The sequence below is a fragment of the Acomys minous genome (genome assembly GCF_964271855.1).
Source record: "Acomys minous genome assembly, chromosome: 15".
Classification (NCBI taxonomy): domain Eukaryota; kingdom Metazoa; phylum Chordata; class Mammalia; order Rodentia; family Muridae; genus Acomys; species Acomys minous.
Genome location: NC_140497.1, coordinates 100,455,842 through 100,483,290, shown reverse-complemented (window position 1 = coordinate 100,483,290; position 27,449 = coordinate 100,455,842). Strand labels below are relative to the sequence as shown.

At 55.9% G+C, this 27,449-nt stretch overlaps 2 protein-coding genes across 4 annotated transcripts; one reads left to right on the top strand and one right to left on the bottom strand.

The window, feature by feature from the left end:
• The first annotated feature begins 231 nt into the window (after positions 1 to 231).
• On the top strand, positions 232 to 11,995 carry CHERP (calcium homeostasis endoplasmic reticulum protein). 3 transcript variants are annotated; one of them, XM_084759137.1, is made up of 18 exons: positions 234 to 380; positions 651 to 824; positions 3,483 to 3,667; positions 4,273 to 4,410; positions 4,484 to 4,635; positions 5,926 to 6,070; positions 6,189 to 6,278; positions 6,420 to 6,678; positions 7,440 to 7,615; positions 8,488 to 8,923; positions 9,513 to 9,751; positions 9,864 to 9,997; positions 10,314 to 10,400; positions 10,479 to 10,622; positions 10,699 to 10,815; positions 10,898 to 10,992; positions 11,086 to 11,271; positions 11,353 to 11,995. In XM_084759137.1, exons 1-18 carry the CDS (start codon positions 356 to 358, stop codon positions 11,391 to 11,393), a joined length of 2,823 nt encoding a protein of 940 aa, XP_084615263.1. In that variant the 5' UTR covers positions 234 to 355; the 3' UTR covers positions 11,394 to 11,995. The 3 variants fall into 3 exon arrangements, with proteins under 3 accessions (XP_084615262.1, XP_084615263.1, XP_084615264.1); XM_084759138.1 differs by having other exon boundaries at positions 235 to 380; positions 5,959 to 6,070; XM_084759136.1 differs by having other exon boundaries at positions 232 to 380; positions 6,189 to 6,678.
• Positions 11,933 to 27,370, bottom strand: LOC311584607 (uncharacterized protein C19orf44 homolog). Its single transcript, XM_084759155.1, is given in 9 exon segments — positions 11,933 to 12,310; positions 12,313 to 12,382; positions 13,496 to 13,662; positions 14,569 to 14,664; positions 16,285 to 16,768; positions 20,399 to 20,472; positions 22,790 to 23,081; positions 24,489 to 25,236; positions 27,238 to 27,370. Coding segments are annotated over 8 exon segments (1,980 nt in total). The 5' UTR covers position 25,236; positions 27,238 to 27,370; the 3' UTR covers positions 11,933 to 12,260.
• Between the last annotated feature and the right edge of the window lie 79 nt (positions 27,371 to 27,449).

Sequence of the window (27,449 nt, the reverse complement as noted above, 5' to 3'; positions counted from 1 at the left end):
ACAATCCCGCCTCCTGGATGGTGCAGAAGGCTGCCTAGGACGCAGGGACCCGCGAGACCCCCACACTGCAGCCGACGCCGCTCCGCACAGCCCACCGCCAGGCACAAGCGGCGAGAAGCTCCCGCGCATGCGCCTCGCCTGCCCGCCTCGCACGCGCGATTCCTCACGCAGCCTCTTCCCGCCCTCCTCTAGTCCTCACTTCCGGTGTCTCCCAGCGACAGCCGTAAATGGCACGCCGAAGCGGCCCGCGAGGCCGTCGTAAACGGCGCCCTTTGCGCCACTTCCGGCCGGCTTCCGCGGCCGGTGCTGGTGGGCGATCGTGAGGCGGTGGAGGACGTTTCCAGCGGCCGCAGCCATGGAGATGCCGCTGCCGCCCGATGGTGAGGCCCAGCCTGGAGCGGAGGTCACTGGGTTCTCCCTGCTCACCCCCGCCGGCCGGCCGTGCCTCTCCGCGTCCCCGAGCCAGTGACGGAGCGCGCCGCGGCCTCGCCGCTCCTCCCCCGGCCTCTCCCGTGGGTCCCCGCATTCCTGGCGCGCGCTTGGCCCTAGGCAGGACCCGTACGCCGCCCGGCCGCGGCCCGCCCCCCAGGACCCCGGCCCCGCTCCCGGGGCGGCCTGCTCCTCCTGACGCTTTCTCCTCCGTCCTGCAGACCAGGAGCTTCGCAATGTCATCGACAAGCTCGCTCAGTTCGTGGCTCGCAACGGGCCCGAGTTCGAGAAAATGACGATGGAGAAGCAGAAGGACAACCCGAAATTCTCGTTTCTGTTCGGAGGCGAGTTCTACAGTTACTACAAGTGCAAGCTGGCGCTGGAGCAGCAGCAGCGTGAGTTTCCCCCCCCCCCCCCGGCCCCGCGCTCCCCGTTCGTGGCCGCCCCGGGGTCCAGCCCGGGCTCCGCCGCAGCCGCTTGCTTTAGAGTCGCTGTTTCCTCTGCAGAGCCGGGCGACTGTCTCTCCGCTCCTGTTCCCGGGGCCCTGGGTGTCATAAGGACACTCGGATAGATTCACTTTCCGGGTTTCGGCTCGGGAGTTCCTGGACCATCTTTACCCAGGGAAAACCGCATCTGCAGGAAGGCGGGAGGCAGAGGCTTGTGCCCCGGGCAGGAACCGTGCAGCCCTTTCTGTAGGCTGAGGCCAGAGGCTTCCATGCATTTCAGATGCATAAATCAAAAGGCTTTCCCGTTTAGCTTTTGCAGCGTCTGTCTGTCTTCCATCCTTCCTTGCTTTTTTCAGTGGCTTTCGCGTCAGCGTTTCTCTGTGCAGCCATGTAGTTCCTTTGTAGACCAGCCTGGCCTTGAACTCAGAGATCTGTCTGCCTCTGCCTCCCGAGTGTTGGAATTAAAGACATTCACGAACTCACCCAAATTTACCCCAACTACGTGAACATCAGAAAAAAAAAAGATTTAAAAACAAAAACAAAATAATAGAAGTAAAGACTTTAGAGCCAGTTGTGATGGACCACCCTTTAATCCTAGCACTCAGAGGGCAGAGGCAGGTGGATTTCTGTGAGTTTGAGGCTAGGCCAGTCTTCAAGTTCCAATATAGGCTGCATAGACCCTTCCTCAAGCCAAAAGGGGGGAAATAAAGTTAGGAGGCACAGCTGGTCTTTGAGGGTCTCACACTGTGGCCCAAGTTGGCCCTGCAGTGTGTTACTGGGGCTGTGAGCTTTTCAGGTGGTGGGATTACAAGCACACCCACGCCGCGAGTAGAAGCATGTCAGAACTCACACCTGTCGTACTTAGGGTAGCTCTCTAGCCTCTGGGTAAGCTGTGGGGATGAGTGCCTGCCATTGCAAAGCCATGGGGCATTCAAAGCTGACAGCTGCTGAGCAGCTGTGGTTAATGTCAAACACAGTGTCTGCAGCGCGATGTGGGCGAGTGGTCGGAAGCTCGCTGGACGCACAGACTTGAGTCCACGGAGCACCGGGACTTGAAGCCGTATGTTCACACGAGTGAATTGAGGGAGGGTTTGATGTGCCAGGGAGGGAGGAGGCTCTGGCAGCCTAGGTAGAGGTTAGCTGTCTGCTGTCACATGAAGGGCATCTGCATCGTGTGTCCTTAACCCCACAGCACCAAGACCACAGCCACCCTAAAGCAGCAGGGAGCCACCAGAGGACGCGGACAGGCTCAGCTCGGAGTGTCAGTGTGGGCAGCGCCTCACTGTAAATATCCCTGAGAGCTACACAGGAAGCCCACCTGGACACGGCACTGTAGACCTAACACCATAGTAGGAAGAGGACAGTACATGGAAGCCCTGGCAGACTGGGCAAAGGACACTTTGTGAGGCACACCACAGTAGGCCCTACTGAACATGACAGGGATAGCCAGGAGCTCCCAGGAGAGAGCCGTGGGCAGGCTGATGGTGGTGGCAGTCTGGAGGAGGGCTTGGGTTTGCCGCAGGGGAGGCATGGAGTAGAGAGGGCCTGCTGCTGTGAACATTGTCTGGAAGTTACGGGCTCAGAAAGGGCTGCAGGCCAACTCAGTATTTTATCACTAAACCCAAGACTGTTCTAAAAATCACACTTCGAAAACTCTGTGGCAAAGGACTAGTGCAGATGGGTGGTGGTGGTGTGCACCTTTAGTCCCAGCACCCAGAGACAAAGGCAGACATCTGTGAGGTGTAGGACAGCCGAAGCTGCACATAGAGACTCTGTCTGAAGAACAAACAAAAACCTGAGCAGTGCAGTGAGTGTGAGAAGCCTAAGCTTGTAAAAGTCCGCTGGCGCCGGGAGTGAGGACCCAGGCCATCCCATAGCAGGATCCAGAGATTAAATGAGGCAGATGTGTAGGGTGCCACCAAGGCCCCAGTGACACCTGCTCTAGGACCCTACTTTCTTTGTTGGGGTGTGTGTGTGTGTGTGTGTGTGTGTGTGTGTGTGTCCGTCCGTGTCCGTCCAAAGGCCATTTCTTTTGGATGAGCCTTGGGCTCCCAGAGAGTGTGGCCATGTTCACTTGGGACAGGCAGGACCCAGAAGTGGAGAACAAGCAGACGGCACTGTTGAAGTCCAACTTGTGGGCAGGGGCTGTCCTCTCCAGACGTACGATAACCTCGTCTGGCCAGCTCTGGGGCTACGCTTACGTCATACCCCAGGGTGTTGCTGCTGGTCCAGGGGCTGCAGGTTGGAAGGATCACCGCGGGAGGTGGGGCAGGGCTTGGGGGGCGCTCCAGCCGTGCATGTGCTGCCCAGACTGCGGGATGCTGCTGTGGTCAGTGAAGGGCATTCAGGGCCAGTGGTGTGGGTGCGCCCGCCCTTGGGAGAGCAGTGCTCATGCCTGCAGTCCATAGCAGCTCAGGCCTGGGTGAGAAGGGAAGAGGGATAGGTCAGCCAGGGACGGGACACGGACCTGGTAGCATAAAGGCACCTGAGGGTCTCCAGGGAGGCCAGGCACAACAGGGAAGTGCCAGCAGGTTGGCCCTGTGAGGTGTCGCTGAGGGCAGCCTGGGACTGGGCCTGAGCTCACAGCGCCCATCTCTTTCCTGCTAGTCATCTGCAAGCAGCAGGCCCCAGAGCTGGAGCAGACCACGGCTATGCCTCCTCTGCCTCAACCTCCTCTGGCTCCCACAGCGTCCCTCACTCCAGCCCAAGGCACCCCATCAGTGGACGAGCTCATCCAGCAGAGCCAGTGGGGCCTCCAGCAGCAGGAGCAGCACCTGCTGGCCCTGCGCCAGGTACGCCAGTGATCCGGGGGTCGCCTTCTGGTAGGACTGCGCCATCCACAGGCGATGTTGGGTGCACTTGTACCCGTGGTGGATGCCACCACCTGCTGGCTAGGGACCTGCCAGGCTTAGTAAGTGGTGAGGGCACATCTGTTAGACCCGTCCTGTTGCCAAATTCCATAGGGTGAGCTACCAGAAATGAAAGGAACAACGTCAAGACTTGAGTGCCAGCTCCATGCGGGCTTTCCCTGCATGTCAGTGTCATACAACATGCATGGATGTTCGCCGTCAGTCATAGGCTGGACAGTGAGGTCTTGGACACCAGAACTTAACTAGCTTGGTGGCCAGTGCCTGCCATTTACGTTTTGGTTTGGTTTTGAGACAGCATATCCCAAAGCTGCCTGGAAGTACAGCCTTCCTGCCTCAGCCTCCCGAGGACTAGGGTCACAGGCGCCTGCCGAGAGTGTCAACCCTCCCCCCCTCCCTCCCTCCCCAGCCTCAGCTGTTCCTGTTAGCAGAGGCCAGCTGGCCATGGCTTTGGCACTGGCTAAAGACTGACCAGCATGCATGTGTGTTAGGGCCCTACTCACCCCACCTGTGCCTCGCTGCCTTCCCAGGAGCAAGTGACAGCAGCTGTGGCGCATGCACTGGAGCAGCAGATGCAGAAGCTGCTGGAAGAGACGCAGCTGGACATGAGTGAGTTTGACAACCTGCTGCAGCCTATCATTGACACCTGCACGAAGGATGCCATCTCGGTGAGCTCAGTGTGGGCTGGGGGTGCTGTCACCTGCCTGATGGAGCAGGCACTCACCCTGGCCTTACTCTCAGGCTGGGAAGAACTGGATGTTCAGCAATGCCAAGTCCCCGCCACACTGTGAGCTGATGGCGGGTCACCTGCGCAACCGCATCACCGCTGAAGGCGCGCATTTTGAGCTGCGGCTGCACCTCATCTATCTGATCAATGACGTGCTGCACCACTGGTGAGTTACTGCACCATAGCCTACGCCTGTAAGGGTCTCCCAAGGTGCCGGATCCCCCATCCCATCCTTGCTGCACCCATACGCGGGTCCACTGCTTGCCCTCCCAGGACAGCGGCTGACACCTCCCCAAGGCAGGCCTTGGGCTCTGCTGCCTCCTCTCTGCCTCTGCAGCCATCATGTGTGTGCCTCCGTCTGCTGTCCTCCCTCCCTGCCACTGTTCCGCACAGCCAGAAGCCTGGCTGCTCCTCTGTGGGGACCCCCCTCCTCTGCTCTGACGTGTCCCGACTCTGCCCATCAGATTTCTCCTTTGCACTATGGCCCCAGCCTCCTAGGGCCTGGTAGGTGTGTCTCTGCATGGCCACCGGGTCAAGTTGATAGAGGAAACCAGAACTCAGAACTCTGGTCAGAGGCAGGTGCAGGGGTCCCATGCTAGGGACCCCTGCTGACAGTCAGCTAGGCTGGCTGCCCCCTCCTTTTAGCATGGCCGTGACAGCCAGCAGACCTGATAAGTGCATGGCGCTTGTGAGGCAGGAGAAGCTGACCTGGTCTCTCTCTCTGTTTTTCTGTGAGGCGCCCTCCCTGCCGTCTCTCCTTATTTCTGTCAGGCTGGGAAGTGAGCAGTGTCTCTGCCATCTATCCCCTGCTGCGCTGTGGCCTTTTTCCTCTCGCAGTGGCTTGCTCCTGCCCCTCAGGGTCGGGCCTCTCTCCCACTCCCTGGGACACTCCTCACCTGAGCTCACACAAAGTCCTGGCCTGCACTGCCTTCCCTCACCCAGCTCCTGGCCAGCCCTTGCTACCCTTTGACCTCAGGTGTGGGAGCTGAAGCTGCTAGCCTGTGTCTGCACCTTTCCTGTGTCTGCATATGGGCTGTCTTGCTGAGCCACTGCCACCCAGAAGCCTGGATCCACCATGCCGCCCAGCTGGAGGGGCCTTCTTGGGTGTTTCTTCCTCCTCACCCCTCTCAGTGGCCGTGGGCTGAGCACAGCTCTCCTGGTGGTTAGGCTCCAGGTAGCCTTGTTAGCGGTCTGGGGAGTCTGCTTGTGCATAGTGGTGACCTGGTCCTGACCACAGCAGCCGTGTTACTCCTTTACACACATGCAAGGGCTCGGATAGGCCTTTCTGACAGTGAAGGTCTGGTTCTGAGTAGCAATCACCTGTCTCCCTAGACAAGCCACCTGCGCTGTAGGTGGTCTAGTCAGTGCTCTACCTGGTTAGGGGACCATTTCCTGAGGAGAGGGTGCTGTGGCCATAGCCGCATGGTAACGGGAGCATGGCCGGGTCCCGCCCCAGGGCCCTGACGCGCGGAAGGTCTCTCCCTCACAGCCAGCGCAAGCAGGCCCGGGAGCTGCTGGCTGCCCTGCAGAAGGTGGTGGTGCCCATCTATTGCACCAGCTTCCTAGCTGTGGAGGAGGACAAGCAGCAGAAGATCGCTCGGGTACGCGGCTGGTGGTGGTGCACGGGTGGGCTGGCCGGGCCGCCCCTGGGGCTGGGTGTGCAGCAGGCAGGTGGCTGGGCGCCGTGGCCTCTGCTTTATGAGTCTCCCCCTGCACCAGCTCCTGCAGCTCTGGGAGAAAAACGGCTACTTTGACGACTCCATCATTCAGCAGCTGCAGAGCCCCGCCCTGGGACTCGGCCAGTACCAGGTGAGCAGCGCACAGCAGGGACGTCCCTCACCAGAGACGCTGACACTGCCCACTGTGGCCGTTTCCATCAGTGAGTCCCACACGCCCTCTGGCTCTTGGGCCCCATGCTGGTATCCTCAGTGGTGCTCCTCTCCCCACCAGGCCACACTCATCAATGAGTACTCGTCAGTGGTGCAGCCTGTGCAGCTGGCCTTCCAGCAGCAGATCCAGAGCCTCAAGACACAGCATGAGGAGTTTGTCAGCAGCTTGGCCCAGCAGCAACAGCCGCAGCCACAGCCACAGCAGCAGCCGCAGATCCAGCTGCCTCAGATGGAAGCAGAAGTGAAGGCCACACCCCCACCACCAGCACCACCACCAGCCCCAACACCTGCCCCTGCCATCCCACCAACTACCCAGCCAGGTACAAGGTGACCCCCACTCTGCTCCTCAGCCAGACCGAGTCGGCATGTGTGCCCGGCACAGGAGGAGGGCAGGCCTAACCCACACTTGGTGCATGGCTGAAAGCATAGTTCAGACTGGGTGAGCTCAGCACATACCGCCAAGTCCTAAACATAATGTGTTACATGTGCATATCCAGTGTGCGTGTAAAGGACCACTTCTGAGAGTGGGTACCTAGGAAGTTGAGGTGGGAGGATTTCAAGTTGTGGCTACTGTCAGAAGAGCTCCATCCACGCATGATGCCTAATGGCTGTGATCTCGGCCAGGAACTATAAGTTCAAGGCCAGCCTGGGCTGCAGGGACACCTCAGTCGGCAGAGCACTTGGTTGTGGGTGGCACTGACCTCCAGGTTCATAGAGCAGCCTGAGCTGCAATGCAGAAGATGCACTGTCTATAAGCACACAGGTGACTTTAACTTAGTCAGGCGCAGCAGTGCATGCTGGTAGTCCCAGCACTCAGGCCTAAAGCAAGTCTAGGACAGCCAAGGCTACACAGAGAAACTGTCTCAAAAAGCCAAAAACCAGAAACAACACTTGATATTTCTATGACTTTTAGAGAAGACAGGCTGTGTCCTCTAGCGTCACAAGAGGGTGGTGGTGACAATGGTAGTGGTGGCTTCCAGTGAGCTTAGGAACTGCAGTTCAGGCCTGCCCTGGGCTGGCCTGGGTGCTAGGGGACTGACTCAACACCTCTCCTCCTTTCACTGCCTGTCACCTGTGTCAGATGACAACAAGCCTCCCATCCAGATGCCTGGCTCTTCAGAGTACGAAGCCTCGGCCGGTGTCCAGGACCCCACAGCAGCAGGCCCTCGGGGCCCAGGCCCCCATGAGCAGATCCCGCCAAGCAAGCCCCCGTGGTTTGATCAGCCTCATCCTGTTGCCCCTTGGGGTCAACAACAGGTGCTTTCTCAGGTCTTTTGGAGTGTGCATGCGTGGCTGAGCAGAAGGCCTGCTCCCACTGGTGGGGTCTTGTGGGGTCGGCCATAGCCACGCAGGGACAGCAGAGCCTAGGCAGACCCTTGTCTCCGTGGCACCATTGTTTGGGGCCACTCAGACTCTCCTCTGCCTGTCTTTACTAGTGCAGCTTTCAGGTCCATCCAGGAGGCTGCAGATGGCAGCTCACATGCTAGGACTCTGGGTGGCTCAGGGAGAGAAACTTTTAGACCAGGGCAGAGCTGCGTGACTTGACCAAAACCGCCCTGTAATTTGCTAAGTGAGATTGGCTGCAGTGTCTGGGCACAGCAGACTTTCTCCTCCCCAGGGCCTGGCCTGCTCAGTGTGGCCTTCCTGGTGACTCTGAACGCAGACGACACTTAGGGGTGCCGGGGCGTGGCTGTGGGCTGAGAACAGCAGACTCAGATATGAGCCTCCCATCCCTCAGCTTCAGGACTCGCACCCATGTCCCAGTGCCACTGTGAGCTTGCCGGGTGGGCACACGGGACCTGGGAGCCAAAGGTGGGGAGCAGGCCTTACCTGCGCAGGCTCAGTAAGATTTGAGGGCTGGGCCACTGAGGCTTCCTAGCCAATATGGCCGCCCACCACCCAAACTGAAGATTAGTGCTGAGTGGGCAGCTCAGGCAGATGGTGAAGCACTGGATTCCATCCCTAGACGTGGGGTTGGAGCCAGGCCAAGGGGGGCATGCGTGGAACCCCAGTCTTCACAAGGCTGGGGCAAGAGGGTTGTGCTGCAGGCTGCCCTGGGACTAGAGTGGAGTGTGGCCTGTGCACCCTGGGGTGACCTCCTGAGCTCATGTCTGTGCTTTGCCTTGCAGCCGCCTGAGCAGCCCCCGTACCCGCACCACCAAGGTGGACCACCCCACTGCCCACCCTGGAACAACAGCCACGAGGGCATGTGGGGTGAGCAGCGAGGGGACCCTGGCTGGAATGGGCAGCGAGATGCCCCCTGGAACAACCAGCCAGACCCCAATTGGAATAACCAGTTTGAAGGACCGTGGAACAACCAGCATGAGCCGCCGCCCTGGGGTGGCGCCCAGCGTGAGCCGCCCTTCCGGATGCAGCGGCCCCCCCACTTCCGTGGGCCCTTCCCACCCCACCAGCAGCACCCACAGTTCAACCAGCCTCCACACCCCCACAACTTCAACCGCTTCCCACCACGCTTCATGCAGGATGACTTCCCACCTCGCCACCCTTTTGAGCGGCCTCCCTACCCTCACCGATTCGACTATCCCCAGGGGGACTTCCCCGCAGGTGAGTCAGGGCCAGTGTAGTGGGAGGTCCCCTGCGGTGTCCCAGGCTGCCTCCCTGTCCTGGCTGTCAGTGCTGTAGGGTGGCAGGCACAGATAGATGGGACGGGTGTAGCCTGCACCCTGTGCCACACACGCCGGGAGGCAGGCCGCCTGCCAGAGGTGCTGAGGCGCTCCTGGAGCCCCCCTGGCGGTGCTGTCCTTTCTGGCTGCTTGCTCGTCTGAGGCTGTGCCTGTGCCTTGTCTCTTTCTGTTGCTGTGTCAGCTTCAGGGTGGCCTCACCAAGGCGTCCGCTGCATGTGTCCTCCCTCTCTCTCCAAAGGACGCCAGGTGGTTGGGTTGGGGACCATTAGGGAGCTGGCTGGCTCTGTGTCCTGGCAGAGAAGACTCCGCACACTGCAGTGAGGTGGTGGAAGTTGAGCTCACTGCCACTGATGCTGTGGTGGCTTTTCAGTCTTCTGGCTTGAGTCCCCTTAGCTGCACCCAGACCCCAAACACTGTGTTCCATCTTTTTCCTTCTTCCCAGAGCCCCGCTGGCCCTCCTGCCCTGCTTGCCTATCACAGGCAGCTCCAGACAATGTTTTGTTTTGCAGACATGGGACCCCCTCATCACCACCCTGGTCACCGCATGCCACACCCTGGGATCAATGAGCACCCACCCTGGGCTGGGCCCCAGCACCCCGACTTCGGCCCTCCTCCCCACGGCTTCAATGGTCAACCCCCCCACATGCGGCGACAGGGCCCACCTCACATCAACCACGATGACCCCAGCCTGGTCCCCAATGTGCCCTACTTCGATCTTCCAGCGGGGTTAATGGCCCCTCTTGTGAAGGTGATGCTGGGCCCTGACGGGCGATTTAGAAGGGAGGAAGGGCATTGCTGAGGCTGTCCCCCGGGTGGCCAGGGAGGCTCCGGGCACAGGCTGTAGCTGTGTTCTCCTGCAGCTGGAGGACCACGAGTACAAGCCTCTGGACCCCAAAGACATCCGCCTGCCGCCCCCCATGCCGCCCAGTGAGCGGCTGCTGGCGGCTGTGGAGGCCTTCTACAGCCCACCCTCCCACGACAGGCCAAGGAACAGGTAGGGAGGCTGGGCCCCAAGGCCTAGCTGAACCCCACTCTCCAAGTTGGTCCTGCAGGTGAGGAGGAGCTGGTTCCTCTGAAGACTGCGTGTGGGTTTTGGATGATGGGCAGGGAGTGAGTGTTGGCCTTGTGCCGTCCAGCCTGCCACAGCAGTCACTAAGAAAGCAGTGATGTGTTTACGAGGTCACCTAGGGTTTGGCTGTCTACCAGGACATGGACCTGCCTCCTGGTTCGCTTCCTAGTACAGAGGAGTCCCTCCCTGGCCACTGTGCCCCGGGCTGCCTCAGGCTTCTGATGGGGACCATGTCTTGCAGTGAGGGCTGGGAGCAGAACGGCCTCTACGAGTTCTTCCGAGCTAAGATGCGGGCGCGGCGGCGCAAGGGCCAGGAGAAGAGGAACAGGTGAGTTGTGTCAAGGGGCTGGCGCCGTGGTGTGTGGCTGCATAATTGTGCTGTGCTCATTGTGGCGTCTCCCTGCAGCGGCCCCTCCAGGTCACGCAGCAGGTCCAAGAGCCGAGGCCGCTCTTCGTCTCGCTCCAGCTCGCGCTCCTCGAAGTCCTCCCGCTCCTCCTCCCGCTCACGGTCCCGCTCCCGCTCACGGTCCTCCTCCCGTTCCAGATCCAGGTAGGCATGTGGGGGGTGTCAGGAAACCTGCGGGCGCTGCTCCCGCCGGCGCCCCATTGTCCCACTGTCCCCACAGAAGCCGCAGCCGATCGCGTTCCTCCCGGAGCCGCTCCAGGTCCAGGTCCAGGTCGAGGTCCAAGTCCTACTCCCCAGGGAGGCGGCGCCGCTCCAGGTCCCGGAGCCCCACCCCACCGTAAGCCACCTGACTGGGTGTCTCGGTGCTCGGGTGCCCATTGAAGGGGTCACCAGCTGACAGCATGGCTCTCTTCCTTCAGCTCCGCAGCTGGCCTGGGTTCTAACTCGGCGCCTCCCATACCGGATTCTAGGCTTGGAGAAGAGAATAAAGGCCACCAGATGCTGGTGAAGATGGGTGAGTGCGCCAGCCCGGGCCAGCGCCCCGCGGGGTTTAGGTGGCCGCTCCCAGGGGACGCGGTCATGGTCTTGGTGTTGTTACTCTCTGAAGGCTGGAGCGGGTCTGGTGGCCTCGGCGCGAAGGAGCAGGGCATCCAGGACCCCATTAAGGGCGGTGACGTGCGGGATAAGTGGGACCAGTATAAGGGCGTGGGCGTGGCCCTGGACGACCCTTACGAGAACTACCGCCGCAACAAGAGCTACTCCTTCATTGCCCGCATGAAGGCCCGCGATGAGTGTGAGTAGTGGGTGTGGTGTGGGGGCCCCGGGGCCTAGCTTCCCGCTGGGAAGGTGGGGTGACAGCCCTCTTCTTATACAGTCTCCACGTTTGGGGCACGGAAGGAAGAGAAGGAAGACTGAGCACAGCCTGGGCGCTGCAGTGTGGAGGGCCCTGCGGTGCCTGGAGAGCAAAGCTGAAAACCGCCATACCACGCGCAGCCCGCACTGCGCGTGACGCCGGGAAAGCCGAAGGGAATTCGTGCTGGTTCCACCAGACTTGTGTTAGGAAAGAGACAGACTGACCCTTGACTCCTCGGTTCGTTTTTAGTTGTATTTTATAACCCTCTCCTCAAGTGTTAGCTGTTCCCATTACCTGGATGTCGCTTCTGAGGCTGGACTGAGCTCCCTCGGGTCAGGGAAAGGTGGCCTCCAAAGCGTGAGCCCTGTACTGTTGTTTAATTTGGGTGCCCTAGCCATCCCAAAGAGGGGGAGAGGTGGGCCCAGAAGGAAAAGCTAGGGCTGTTGTTTGTACAGAAAATTTTGAAATGTTCTTTTCAATAAAATACGGAGCCCTCTACAACTTTTCAGCATCACATAAGACACTTGACTTTTGTTTTAGATTTCCCATAACTGTGACGTTCAGACGTGTCTGACTCAGGATAAACAAGCAGACACACATGTGCTGTTAACAATTGATTGTGGATTTTACTGTTTTGCCTTCAAATAAAGCCTTTTGTAAAAGATGTTTCCTCCAGCTGTGGGTGAGAGTGTGCGTGGGCATGGCGCAGGCGGCTCTGTGTAGACGCCGTGGCTCAGAAGATGTCTTAGCATGTGGCGTGGGGTGTTTCTGTGGGACAGCTGCTGCCATCCTGGATGATCAGGATGCCCGCCACGCACTGTGTCCCACTGACTCATGGCTCCGTCCTGTTGTGAATGGCCTGTGGCTGGTCTTCGGCTGTCCTCATGAGTCCTCAGAGAGCCCCAGCCTCACCTGTCCCCACAGGGGTGTCATTGATTCCAAGGTGGACAGGTGCCCAGGCGAGCCTCACCTGCTGGGACTGGAACTCCTCCCTCGCCTCCTGCAGGGCAGCCTCCATGGTCAGGGGTGCGGGCCTGTGGCACCTAATGTACTGTAAGAGCATAGGACTGTAAATACACGGATGGGTGCAGGCGCCTGGAAACGCTAGGCCTTAGCTTAGGAGACACTGCCCCAAGGTGCCACACTGAAGATGTCCTAGGTGGGTACTGGTGACACATCAAACATCTCCCTCAACTGGGCATGGCAGTGCCACACACTGGGAGGCCGGGGCCATTAACAGTAAAGCTCTGGGTCAGCCTGGGCTACATAGCAGGACCCATCAAAAATACAGAGCCTGCAAGCTGGCTGAGTCGGGTAAAGGCACTGGCGGCTAGGGCTGATGACCTGGTCTGTAGGACAAGGGAAGGGGACACCCAAGCCTGTCAGTTGTCCTCTGACAAGGCAAAACTGGAGCTACACACTTTTTGGGGTGGGGAGCTGAGAGAAGCCTAAGCTACAAAAGTGAGACCCTATATTGAAAAATGTAAAAATCGGCTGAGAACAATGGCTGCCCCACGAAGGACCTGGGTTTGGTTCCCAGCACCCATGTGGCGGCTCACAGCTGCCTGTACTTCAGCTCCAGGAGACGACTGCCTCTTCTGACAATCTCAGGCACCAGGCGCACACGTAGCACACAACATATATGCGGCAAAACACTGCATAGAAAAAAGAGAATCAGCCAGGCAGTGGTGGTGCACACCTTTGATCCCAGCACAGAGACAGGCAAGCGGATCTCTGAATTCGAAGCCAGCCTGGGCTACAGGGTGAGCTCCAGGACAGCCTGGGCTACCCAGAGAAACCCTGTCTCACAAAAAGTGCTGAAGAAGGGCGGGGCGTGGTGGCGCACGCCTTTAATCCCAGCACTCGGGAGGCAGAGGCAGGTGGATTGCTGTGAGTTCGAGGCCAGCCTGGTCTACAAAGAGAGTCCAGGACAGCCAAGGCTACACAGAGAGACCCTGTCTCGCAAAACCAAAAAAAAAAAAAAGGGCTGAAGGTGCTCTCCTGAGACAAGCAGGGGTGGCACTTGTGGTGCCTGTCCCCTGACGTGTACAGAGTGAGGTCCCTGTGGAGCCCCAGCCTGAAAGTCCAGGCACTCGCAGGCCCACCGCCCCGCCTGGGGTCATCCCCGGCGCAACCTCCGCTCCCCGAGCTGTGCACCAGTTACCTCTTTGGTTTCCTCCAGGGTGTGGTAGTGAAATGAGTCCCTATCCAGGGACTGCAGGAGGGACACATGCAGGTGGCGGTTGGTCTCAATGAACTGCTGCGTCAGGCTCAGCTGCTGCTTCAACATGTCGTTCAGCGCCAACACTGCTGGGCTGTAGGCTGTGAGGGCTGCACCCACCCCGCATCACTCAGTGCTGCCCCAGGGCCTGCTGCGCGGCCCATGCCTCCTGCCCCCGGCCCATGCCTCCTGCCCCCGGGGCCCAGCTCCCTGCTAAGCCTGTCTGCCCCTCACGGCCACAAGGCTCTTCCTGTGTCTCCATTCCCTATTAACTACACACGGCAATCACACGCTAGCTCCACCAACAGATGGAGGAAAACCTTTCTCTGGACATGGCGACACATGCTGCTATCCAAGCAGCAGGTATGAGGGGCTACAATCCGGAGCTCCAAGCCAGCCTGGGCTGTGTGCTGAAACTGTACACCCCACCCCCTCACCCCACAATCAAAGACACATACAATGTTTTCTTTCTTTCTTTCTTTTCCCTTGGTTTTTCGAGACAGGGTTTCTCTGTGTAGCCTTGGCTGTCCTGGACTCATTCTGTAAACCAGGCTGGCCTCGAACTCACAGAGATCCTCCTGCCTCTGGCTCCCGAGTGCTGGGATTAAAGGGGTGCGCCACCACCACCCGGCTCCGGCTGTTTTTTGTTTTTAAGATTTCACGGTAAACTCCTACAGTCAAGTGATCCTCCTGCCTCAGTTGCTCAAGCAGCTTTTATTACAGGCTTAGGACTGGCTAAGTAGGGAAGGAGCCTGAACATAGGCAGAATGACACAACCGTGTCCCCTCAGTAGGGCTGGGTGGACCCAGGCTCCTCCACGCAGCTGACCACAGCCCTGCTGAACTGCTTCTGGGCTTGTGGGTTTGGTTAAATCTAGGTGTCTCTTCACCAGCCACCCTTAGGCTGTCCAACCAGGTGCTATCAGCCGCTGGCCCTCCCCAGGGACCCCTCCAAGCCACCCTTAGAGAGCACTGCCCTGTGCCGCAGGACCTGAAGGGAAGGAAGCTATCCGTTACCTTCTATGGCGTCCGCGCTGACAATGTGACTGGCGATGGGCGATGGGTCCACGTAGGCGCCTCCAAGGGTGGGTCCAATGGCTGCCATGCCACCAGCTGGCCCAAGACAAAGAGGGACTGTTAGTGTGCCATAAGGGCTGCTAGGCTGCTCCATGCCTTTAAATCCCAGCACTCGGGAGGCAGAGGCAGGCGGATGTCTGTGAGTTTGAGACCAGCCTGGTCTACAAAATGAGTCCAGGACAGCTAAGGCTACACAGAGAAACCCTGTCACACACACACACAAAAAAAACCAAACCAAATAAACAAATGAAAGGACCTCTAGTCCACGAGTGCCTATGGCAATGACCTGCGCGGTGACCACCACTCCTATCTCCTGGACTGCTTTCTAGTTTGCTGGAATTGGGTCTGGAAACCATGGTGGCCCAGGTTTGCTTTGAGTTTCTGGGCACCAGAAACCTTAGCTGATCCTCTTGGCATACAGGCCCACATGTGCGCAAGCAGCTTTGTGCTGTTTCTATGCATAGCTCCCATGTGCGTGTGTGTGCATATATGTGCATGTATGTGCATGTGTGTGCACGTATACAGGCTGAGACTGATGTGAGGAACCCCCACATGTATGTCCATTTTACTCTGGGTCCCCTGGCTCTGCCTCCTGGGGCTGGGGTAGCAGGTAAGCCACCACAGCCACCCGGCATTTACATGAGGTCTTTACAAGCCTTGGTCCTCACGCTTCCAAGGCCAGTGTCCCACCACTGAGCTGTCTTCTCAGCTCTCATGTCGACCTTCTAAAGAGCAAATTTAGACTTTCCCCAAAGCTGGGCAGGGGTGTGGCTCAGTCCTCAGAGCTCACACACCTTGCTCAAGGCCCCTGCACCCTGTGCACCATGGTAGTGGCATGGACCGGCATCCCAGCCCTCAGGAGGCTGAGGCTGAGAGCGGTCCAAGGTCATCTTCACCACATGTCTAATTTGAAGGCAGCCTAGCCTACAGGAGACTCACCTCAAAAAACAAAAACCCCCTAGGAGACATGCGGGTGGTGTGTGTACAGAGAAAAGGAGGCCTGACAGTTTGAGTGGCCTCCCTTGGCCACCGACCCTCCAGATCAACTGAAGGGGCCCCTGGCTGCAACCAGGTCAGGCTAATAGACAGTTAACCCCAAATCGAAAACAAGCCATCAGGTGCGAACTGCACCCTCTCCCCAGGGTGGGGGTGGGGGAGGTGGGGGGGCACTGACTAGGTAAGAACCCCCACCTACCCATCCCAACACCCACCCCACCCCCCGCCAGCAATGTTGGACAGGAAAGGAGGAGCCAGAGGCCAGGGCAGTCCTGGTGGGCATGACGAGAAAGCCACCTCAGCATGTGCAGCCACCACAGTCAGACACAGACAGTGGCCTCTGGCACCGCTGTACAGCTAGTGAGGACCTGGATGCAGGAGGTTGAAGACAGGCTGGTAGGTCCCCTCCTGGCCCTTCCTCAGGGCCCTGTGTCCCCTGTCCTCAGACTCACTGACCTCCCAGGGTCTGAATTGCCCAACTGGCCTCCGTCTTTGGTTCATTACTGTCCCTTGTCCCAGGAAGAGGAAATAGGGTGCCAAGATCCCTCCAAAGCTGGCTAATGACAACAGCCCAGATGGGAGGGCCTATCATTTTCTACATATTCCAAGGACACCGCAGCATCCCCTGGGCCTACCCAGGTTCCCAGGCCCCGCGCTTACCCTTGCTCCACTGGTAGGCAAAGGCAGGGTCAAGCGTCTGCACTGCTGTCTCTTTCACAACTCTAGTGACACCTCTGCCCCACTCGGTCCTCGACAGATGTCGTCTGGGGAGAAGATCAGTCTGTCTACTGGAAGAAAACTTCGACAGAGTGTCCAGCGTCCTGTCAAGAGACGCTTCTGAGGCCAAGGGACCAGAGGACTGCTCAAAATCCTCAGAGTAAGCTGGGCTGGCTGTGAGTGCAGTGGGAGTCTCCATGGAGCATGCGCTGGACACAGTGTGAGACTGGACAAATGGGGCAGAGCTGGCATCCGGGTGCTCCGAGACCTCGCTCTCGGTGGTGAGGTCCTCTTCATCCTCAGTCATGGCGGCCGTGCCCTGAAATGCAGAGCCGCTGCACCGGGTAGCCCTCTGCACTTCCAGGTGAGTAGGTGACACAGGTGGGGAGCCTCTGCCTGGCACCCATTCCCCTCCAGAACCTTCTTCCTGAAAGGAGCAAAGGTGACAGAGTCCCCTTCAGCTATGCGCATCAGAACACACCCAGGACCTCAGCACTCATGGGGAGGGAACCACAAGTTCTAGGCTAGCCTGGGCTACACCGCAATACCCTCTCACAAACACAAGAAGTAATCAGGCAGAGCAGTATAAACCCATAATCCCATACTTAAGTGCAGGGGCAGAAGGATCAGGAGTTGAAGGCCAGCCTCAGCTACATGGGGAATTGGGGGCCATCCTGGGCTATGTGAGACCTTCTCTCAGTAAACCAAAAGTAACAATAAAGACAGCTGATGTGAATCGTGCTTATAAGCTCATCACTTGGAATGCAGAAGGAGGAGGTCCAGTCTGAGGCCAGGCCAGCCTCCAGAGTCCCTGTCCCCTGATCCTCCCAAAGAAAAGAATTTAAAACATCCTATGTGTGGGCTGGAAAGATGGCCCAGCAGGGAGAGACACTCGCTGCCAAGTGCAGCAACCCGGATGCCTTGACCCACATGCAAACAAAGAGTGAATCCCACCTCTGCGCATTGACCTGGCTCACACATGCACATGGGTATACGCACCCACACATGCATGCACACACATGCACTCACATGTGAACACACACAAGAAATGAAGTGGCCGGGCAGTGGTGGCGCACGCCTTTAATCCCTGCACTTGGGAGGCAGAGGCAGGTGGATCGTTGTGAGTTCGAGGCCAGCCTGGTCTACAAAAGTGAGTCTAGGACAGCCAAGGCTACACAGAGAAGCCCTGTCTCGAAAAAAAAACAAAACAAAACAGAGGACCCAGGTTCAGTTCCCAGCACCGACGTGGCAGCTCACAACTGACTGTAGCTCTAGCTCCTAGGGATCCAACACCATCACACAGACATGCATGCAGACAAAACACCAGTGCACATGAAACTAATTAATTACCTTTAAAAGCAAAGAAAAAACTGTAGAAAGTAAAAGAGATAAAAAGCTTGTGAAACCAGGTATGGTGGTGCACGCCTTTAATCCCAGCACTTGGGAGGCAGAGGCAGGCGGATCGCTGCGAGTTCTAGGCCAGCCTGGTCTACAAAGTGAGTCTAGGACAGCCAAGGCTACGCAGAAAAACCCTGTCTCAAAAAAAAAAAAAAAGTACATTTTTGTTTAAAAGAACATGAGGCTGGGCTGGAGAGATGGCTCAGAGGTTGGGAGCACTGTCTGCTCTCCCAGAGGTCCCGAGTTCAATTCCCAGCAACCACATGGTGGCTCACGACCATCTATAATGTGATCTGATGCCCTCTTCTGGCCTGCAGGTGTACATACAGGCAGAGCACTGGTATACATAATAAATAAAATCTTAAAAAAAGAACATGGGGCTGTGGGGGTGAGTTCACAACTGTCTGAAATTCAGCTCCAGGGGGTGTCATGCCCTCTTCTGGCCTTTATGGGTACTGCACTCACATGCATGGACCTCCAGAAATACACACAGGGCAACCGCTGTCTGTGGGAGGCGGGTGGCTGGGGATGACACCCAGGGCCTTGTACGTTCTTGGCCTAGTGCCAGGAACCACGAAGCACTTCACACAAGACTTCTTCCTCCAGTAAGCTGATGAGAACATTCTGTAGCCCTGTACATCAGTCCCCCTGCTGTAGCTCCCCAAGTGTAGGGCATACAGGTGTGACCAGCACATCTGAGTGGCTTTGGGTTTCTTTGTAGACAGTGTGGTGGTTTGAACAGGAATGGTCCCATAGGCTCATAGAATCGAATACTGAATCACCAGAGAGGGGCACTATTTGAAAGGATTGTAAGGATTAAGAGGTGTGGCCTGGTTGGAGGAAGCTCTCCCTGGAGGTGGGAGGTGGGCTGTGAGGTCTTAAAGGCCATGCGAGCGAGGCCCAGCATCTCTCTCTTTCGGCCTCCAGGTCTGGATGTAGTGCCTGCCTGTGTGCTGCCCGCTTCCGCCATGATGGCTATGGAAGCCAGCCTCCAGTTAAATGCTTTATCTACAAACTGCTGTGGGCAGAGGCAGGTGCATCTCTGAGTGACTTCCAGAACAGCCAGGACAGCACAGAGAAACCCGGTTTGGGGAGTGCGGGGGTAGAATTGTCCCGATCACTTCTTTTCCGTTTGTTTGTTTTCTTTACGGCCCCCACCTCTGCCACTCTTGAGGTGGCCACACGGCCTGGCGGCACCTGGAATTCCTCTACCCACTCCCCAGAGGTTTACATAGCCTTTGTTTCTCCTCAGCTAAATGAGCTAGGTGTCTCACTGAAGCTGTCTCCCGAGAAGTCTGTTTCTCGAGTGCTCACTGCCTTCTGTGTCTCCAGTCCCAGGCTGCCCCTGCCTTGCTCCTCTTCCCATGACCTACCAGGACCCACCATTACAGGTGGGAACCTGGGACAAGGAATGGCATGTGTGTACATACAAGCACATGTATATTATTTAGAGTGTGTGTGTACATGCAAGTGAGTGCATGTGTGTTATTTAGTATGTGTGCAAATGTAAGAACATGTATGTTATATATTGTGTATATGTAAATGACTACATGTGTGTTATTCCGTGTGTGCTCATGCGAGCGCATGTGACAGTCAGAGGACAAAGCCAGGCGCTCTCTCCTTCCATCAGTGGAAGATTAAACTCAGGCTGTCAGGCTTGGAGGCAAACACCTTTCCTGCTGAGCACCCTGACAGACGGACAGACAGCCTGTGGGTCCCTGCTGAGCACCCTGACAGACAGACAGGCAAACAGACAGACAGACAGACAGCCTGTGGGTCCCTGCTGAGCACCCTGACAGACAGACAGACTGTATGGTCCTTTCTTGTCCTCACCAGCAGCTGTGGCACTCTTGGCATCCTTTGGATTGGTGACAACTGCAGGACACCGAGCCCTATGCACGTCCCCCAATCTCAACAAGCAACAAGTCCCTAAATATTGCCAATGTCCCCAGGGGGTCAGGAGTGCTGCAGCTGAGCCACACAGCCTAAATGGAACATTCCAGCTGCAAATATGCTAACTTTTAAGTGACTCCTGGGGTGGGGTGGGGGGCTCAGAGGTAGATCACTTGCCTAGCACAGGCCACAGCCTGGGTCTGTCCCCAACACTGCGCAGAAAGTAAATAAGGTGTGCTGAGGTAGCTCAGGTGATAAAGACACCTGATAGCCTAGCATTCCAGGACACACAGGCGATAAAGGAAACTTCCTCCTCTGATCCGAACAAGCATGCACGTACACACACACACACACACACACACAGTAAGTGTGTGAGGCGCAGCCTTTAATCCCAGCACTCAGGAGGCAGAGGCAGGCAGATCTCTGAATTTGTGGCCAGTCTGGTCGAGAGAGAGAGAGAGTTCTAGCTGGTCAGGACTGTACAGTGAGACTCTATTATTTAATTTTTTAAAAATATTTATTTATTTATTATGTATACAGTGTTCTGCTTGCATGTATACCTGCACACCAGAAGAGGGCACCAGATCACATTACAGATGGTTATGAGCCACCATATGGTTGCTGGGAATTAAACTCTGGACCTCTGGAAGAGCAGACAGTGCTCTTAACCACTGAGCCATCTCTCCAGCCCACCTATCTTTAATTAAAAAAAAAAAAAAAAAAAAAAAGCTAAATCAACACAACAGAATGACTCCATCATACTTACTTTCCGTTCCACTTCTGATTTGTCTCCATCAGCCAGAACCAGATCATCAATGGACAAAATATTAATTCTAAAATCTGTAATTACAAAAGAAGTTGACGGTGGGGGAGGGGCTCAGTGGGGGAGGGGCTCAGTGGGGGAGGGGCTCAGTGGGGGAGGGGCCTACTTGCTGCCTGTCCTCACCTCCCCGTGGCTGCTGTACATGGGCTCCCCTCACATACACATACAATAAAGAAAAAGAAGCCAGAGTCTAGAGATATGGCTCAGTGGTTAAGAGCACTGGCTGCTTTTCCAGAGGTCCTGAGTTCAACTCCCAGAACCCACATGGTGGTTTACGATTGTCTCTAATGGGATCTGGTGTACAGCTGTACATGCACACAAAGCACACATATGCAAAATATATATAAATATATATTTTTTTAAAAAAATATTTTTATTTAATTTATGTGCATTGGTGTGAGGGTGTCAGATCTTGGAGTTACAGACAGTTGTGAGCTGCCATGTGGGTGCTGGGAATTGAACTCTGGACCTTTGGAAGAGCAGACAGTGCTCTTAACCACTGAGCCATCTCTCCAGCCCAAATATATCTTTTTTTAAAAAGGAAAGAAAAAGAAGCCAGATGTGGTGGTGCACACCTCTAATCCCAGCACTCAAGAGGCAGAGGCAGGTGGATCTCTGTGAGTTCGAAGCCAGCCTGGTCTACAGAGCGAGTTCCAGGACAGCCAGGGCTGTCTCAGAATAAGAAAAGAACAATGCGTACAGCAGCATTTGGCCCCTGCGTACTCCACGGATGTTCAGGGAGGTACTCCAAGGACAGGGCCAAGGAGTGGCAGAGTGTTTGCCATTTCGCAAGCCCTGGACTCCAGCTGGCAGAGGAGACCTGGCACCCTAGGCCTGCCAGACTTGGGCCCTCCTGCTGCTGCCACCCAGGGCTGTCTGGAGGGGGATGGGGTCTGGCCACCAGGAAGGAGGCTGAAAGAACTCTAGGGGGGAAAGTGGACAGACGCTAGTGACCAGAGCTGGTGCTGTGACTCTCAAAGCGCATGCGCAGGAGGCAGCACTGGGCACCCACAAGGCATGGGGCAGGGCATGCTGGACACAGGAGCCCTGAGGCAGCAATGCTGGGAGATGGCAGTCTACGAGAGGGCTGCATGGACTTCCGCCATCATGGGTGGTTAGTGCCACGCAATGAGTAATCAAATAAGCTCTGACGTGGGTGTGGTAGTGCACACCCGTCATCCCAGCACATGGGAGGATCTCAAGTTCCAGGCCAGCCTGAGCTACACTGTCTCAAAAAACAAAACAAAAGGAAGGAAAAAAAGAAGGAAGGACTCTAAGCCTTGAGCAAAAAAGCAAAGGAGCGCTGGGCGTGGTGGCACATGCCTTTAATCCGAGCACTCAGGAGGCAGAGACAGACAGATCGCTGTGAGTTCAAGGACAGCCTGGTCTACAAAGCAAATTTCAGGACAGCCAGGGCTATACAGAGAAACCCTGTCTTAAAAATCCAAAAAATTAAAAAAAAAAAAAAGTCAGTTCTGTCCCTCAAGGTCACTCAGCAGAACTCTCTCTTGCCCTTCCTCACCCTACCTAGTGACCATGTGGCAAGACACCCCACTGTATATCCCAGAGGTCCTGAACCCCCTGCCAGGTCAACCTCTGTTCTCTGCAGTGCCCAGCCCAGGGGGAACTCCATGGTACCACACTTGGCTAGGGTCCCTGAGTTCAGTCCCCAGCACTGCCATGGGGGACAGGGTCGCATATAACCCAGGTGGACATCAAAGTCACTAGGAAGCGGACGGCCATGACCCTGGTCCTCCTGCCTGGACCACCTCCCCTGCCATGCCAGGGTGGCAGGCGAGCATCACCACACCCAACAACACCTGTAACTTTAGATTATTTTCTATGTGTTGTCTGCATGGTTGTATGTGCACCACGTGTCTAGAGGCCATCAGATCCCCAGCAACAAGAGATACAGAGAGTGGTGAGCCACCATGTGGGGGCTGGGAACCGAACCTGGGTCCTCTGCAAGAGCAGCCACTGCTCTTAACCTCTAATCCATCTCTCCAGCCAGCACCCATGGCTGTTGGGTGTGTTTCCCGTTCACTGATCATGGCTTAGCTGTGTGAAAAGAAAAGACGCAGAGCCAGGGCTGGTGGCACATGCCTGGCTTCTCACCACTCAGAGGGCGCCATAAGAGAGTCTACCCTGAGGCACCGAGGTGAGGAGTGTGTACTGTGCCAGCCTCAGTCTGAAGGTTTTTCAGCAGTTCACTTCAGACTGCTGCCAGTGTGACGGGACTCCTCACCCACTCGCCCACCACCCATAGCAATGCCCTGGGCACGCAATGAAGGTAGCCCCCCCCCACACACACACATACACAAGGTGACAGCTTACCCTGCAGGCTGTCAGCAGCAGCTTCTGAGACTGGCTCCTCTGAAGACCCTGCCTCCATCCTGCTGGGGGAGGAAGCCAGCATGATGCACGCCATCTTGGATGATGCTGATTTTGAAAGGGCATCTCCAACGGAAGGCGAGGATGTGCAGGAGGCTGTGTCCCCAGCATCGAGGGTCATTGGGGGGCGAGTGCTCGGGCAAACGCTGGTTGACGGCAAGCTCCGAGGAGGCTGTAAGCTGGACTGGTCCACACCGAGCGGAGACGGGACTCCCAGCTGAGCTGGGGTCTGGTCCTACTTTTGTAAAAGGAAAAGATCTGAAGTTACAACTCAAACAACATAAACTCTTATCCTTCTGTGGAGCCACTAATGGGTGGGTGAGCCTCGGCTGCTGAGATGGCTCAGAGAGAGAGGTGCTGCTGAGCCAGAGCTCCTGAGGGCAGTCCCTAGGACCCACATAGTTGAGGGAGGTGAACTGGCCCTGACAGGCTGTCGTCACAGCTTCGAGTTCACGTGTGTAAACACACACACACACATACACACACACACACACATGCACAATAAATAAATGAACAAATGTTTTTGGGTTTTTTTGTTTTGGTTTGTTTTGGTTTTTGGTTTTTCGAGACAGGGTTTCTTTGTGTAGCCTTGGCTGTCCTAGACTCACTTTGTAGACCAGGCTGGCCTCGAACTCACAGTGATCCACCTGCCTCTGCCTCCTGAGTGCTGGGATTAAAGGCGTGCGCCACCACGCCCGGCATGAATAAATGTTTTTAAAAAACAGGTAGTGGTGGTGCACCCCTTTAATCCCAGCACTTGGGAGGCAGAGGCAGGCGGATCTTTGTGGGTTTGAGGCCAGCCTGGTCTACAGAGTGAATTCAGGGCAGCCAAGGCTACACAGAGAAACCCTGTCTTGAAAAAAAACAAAACAAGGGACTGGAGAAATGCTCCTCCAGAGGTCTTGAGTTCAATTCCCAGCAACTACATGGTGGCTCCCAACCATGTGATCTGACACCCCCTTCTGGCCAGCAGGTGTATGTGCAGGCAGAGCACTGTATACATAATAATACATAAATATTATGTGTTTTGTATCTTAAGAAAAAGCAGGGCTGGAGAGATGGCTCAGCGGTTAAGAGCACTGCCTGCTCTTCCAGAGGTCCTGAGTTCAATTCCCAGCAACCACATGGTGTCTCACAACCATCTATACTGTGATCTGGTGTCCTCTTCTGGCCTGCAGATGTACACACAGGCAGAGCACTGTATACATAATAATGAATGAATAAATAAGTCTTAAAAAAAAAAACCCAACCCCCCCCAAAAAAAAAGAAATAAAAAGCAAAAACAAAACCAACAACAACAAAAACCCCAACCAAACAAAAAGCCCTAAGCCCTAAGCCTTTGCTGCTCTTTCTTGAGGGGAACCCAAGTTTGGTTCTCAGCACCCACATCAGGTGCCTCCCAACCTGCGCTAACTCTAGCTCCAGGGGAATCAAGGCTTTCCTGTATCCCTGCAGGCACCTGTGCACACAAGGAGCGCTCACACTCTCACACTCACAGACTTACATATGCGCACAGAAACCGGTAGCTCTGAGGTATAGCTCATCAGCTGAGCAGCTGCTTGGTGGCACTAACAAAGCCCTGGGCTCCATCCCCAGAATCACAATAAAATCTAAAAATCAAAACCGACAAAAGATACCTTACCGAGAACAGTTTCCCGTGCCCGCCCCTGCTGGCTTTGGGGTGGGTGGGCTCCCGATTTCTATTTGTTTCTTTTTCTCCAGAGGATTCTATCAAACTTCCGAGCAACACTTTCATTTCCTCTTCGTCACTGTCCGGGGCATCACACTTTCTGGCGGGTTCTTTCTGTCTGAGCAGTGGAACTTTCCCCACGTTGCCCACTGCCGGTCTCGGGGACCCAGGTTCAGTAGGCAACTGCTTCTTCTTCAGAAACCTGCTACCCTTGCCACTGTGCCTGTCGCTCTCGGCCGTGGAGGGTTTACATATTTGTTTCTGGAAAGTCCCGTGTGGATGCTGGGAAGATGCCGGAGACGTCGCATCCCTCCTCTTAGGAAGACTCGGCTGCTGGCTGGCCGTGGAGTCAGACTCCTCCGCGTCAGTCACAGGTGAGGGTGCCTGCTTCCGACTCAGGATCCTGGTTTCTATCTGGGCCAGTTTCCTAAGGGCTTCATTGGCTCTGGTCTTGGAGGAGATGGTGGTTGGTCTGAGGCTCAGCCTCCGCCTGTTCCCTGGCCTGGCCTCCTCTTTGGGCATCAAATATTTCTCATCCATCATTTGGTTTCTCTGTAGGATTCTGCTCTGCCCGGGTGCCGCTTGGCCACGCCTTTGGCCTTGAAGGTTTCTGACCTCCATCCTTGAGGTGTCTAAGAGGGCATCACCAACGCTGAAAGCAGCACGCGGAGGGCCGGCGGGCCTTCCTGTGAGAGCCATTCTAGGAAAACGAAGACCACCTCTTTAGTTTTTTTTTTTTTTTTTTTGTCTTTTTGTTTTTTCGAGACAGGGTTTCTCTGTGTAGACCTGGCTGTCCTGGACTCGCTTTGTAGACCAGGCTGGCCTCGAACTCACAGCGATCCTCCTGCCTCTGCCTCCTGAGCGCTGGGATTAAAGGCGTGCGTCACCACACCCGGCTATGTCTTTAGTTTTTAAAAGTATTTTATTTGCTTTTGTTTTGTTTCAAGACAGGGTTTCCCTGTGTAGCTCTGGCTTCCCTGGAACTCACTCTGTAGACCAGGTCTGCCTCTGCCTCCCAAGTGCTAGGATCAAAGGACTGTGCCACTACCACCTGGCTAAAAGCATTGTTGTTTTTTGAGACAGGGTTTCTATGTGTAGCCTTGGCTGTCCTGGACTCCCTTTGTAGACCAGGCTGTCCTCGAACTCACAGAAATCTGCCTGTCTCTGCCTCCCAATTGCTGGGATTAAAGGCGTGCGCCACCACACTCGGCTTAAAACTATTTCTGTTAGTCAAATGGGATGCCACACACCTGTGAGCTCAGCATTCAGGAGGCGGAGGGTTCAAGGCCAGCCTAGGCAGTGAAACTTGCTTCACTTTCCCCACTGCCGCCTCGGAGACCTAGCTTCAGTGGAGAGCCCCTTCCTTTTCTTTAGAAACCAGCGACCTTCCCTACTTTGCCACCCAGGAAAGGTCTGTTTAGTCAATCTCAAAAACAGAAAAAAAAAAAATCTCAGCACTCAGGATACAGAGGCAGATGAATCCTTGAGTCCTACAGAGTGAGTTGTGAGTCCAGGATAGCCAGTGCTACACATGTAAACCTTGTCTCAAAAACACCAAAACAACAGCCAGGCATGGTGTTGAGCATCCATAATCCCAGCACTTGGGAGGCAGAGGCAGGTGGATCAATGTGAGTTCGAGGCCAGCCTGGCCTACAAAGCGAGTCCAGGACAGTGAGGGCTACACAGAGAAACCCTGTCTCAAAAAAAACAACAAAAACAACAAAGCCAGAAAAACTTATTTTATGTGGACTTGTGTGCCTGAGGATGAGTATATGAGCCTCATGCCTGCAGAAGCCCTCAGGTCAGAGGAGGTGTGGGATCCTTGGGAGCCAGCCGGGAGCCACCATGCGGGTGCTGAGAGTGAAACCCAAGTCCTCGGCCACAGCAAGCAACGCTCTTTGCCATAGACCCGTTCTCCAGCTCCTCTTTTAAAAAATTATTATTATTATTTTTTTAACACTTGATTGCATTTTATTTATTGTGTGTGTGCTTCTGTGTGGTGTGTGTGTGTGTGTGTGTGTGTGTGTGTACGCGCGCGCGCGTGTGTGTGTGTGTGTGTGTGTGTGTGTGTGTTTGCACAAGTAGAGGTCAGGGGACAAACAGCAGATCCGGTTCTCTTCCTCCACCATGTGTGTTCCTGGAACCGAGCACACATATTTTCTAGTGTACCACTTCGCTGGCCCTACACCGCTTCTTCTAAGAGTCCTTTTTTTTCTTTTTCTTTTTCTTTCTTTCTTTTTTTATTTTATTTTGTTTTATTTTATTTTTGAGACAGGGTTACTCTGTGTTGCCCTGGCTGTCCTGGAGTCACTCTGTAGACCAGGCTGGCCTCGAACTCACAGAGATCCACCTGCCTCTACCTCACGAGTGCTGGAATAAAGGCGTGCACCAGCACCGCTCGACTTTTTTTTTTTTTTTTAATTCATGATGCACGACTGCAATCTCAGCACTTGGGAAGTGTTGCAGGAGATCAGGAGTTGATGGCCCTCCTCGACTACACAGGGAGCTCCAGGCCAGCCGGGGCTACCTGAGAGACAGTCTCAAACCACTAACAAAACACACAAAGTAACTAGGCATTATTCAACTGCCACCATTCAGTTTCCTTTGCTCAACCTTTGTGAGCAAGTCCTCCAGATGGGTAAACTGAGGCGCAGAAATGCCGTCCATCTTCCCACAGCCCCTCCCAGACCCAAGTGCTCACTGTGAGGTCACCAGAGTAGCTGCGTTGTCCTCTTCCCGCCAGGCTTAGGCCTTAAAGCTCAGGCCCCAAGGTGCGGTCGCCCCAGGAGACCGCTCCAAAGCCTCTGGAGACTACATTTCCCGTCGGCCACCGCGCGCCCGCCCACCAATGAGTGCCTCAGGTCACAATCGCGGGGCGTCACGGGAGTTGTAGTTTCGGGGGTCGCGCCCGGC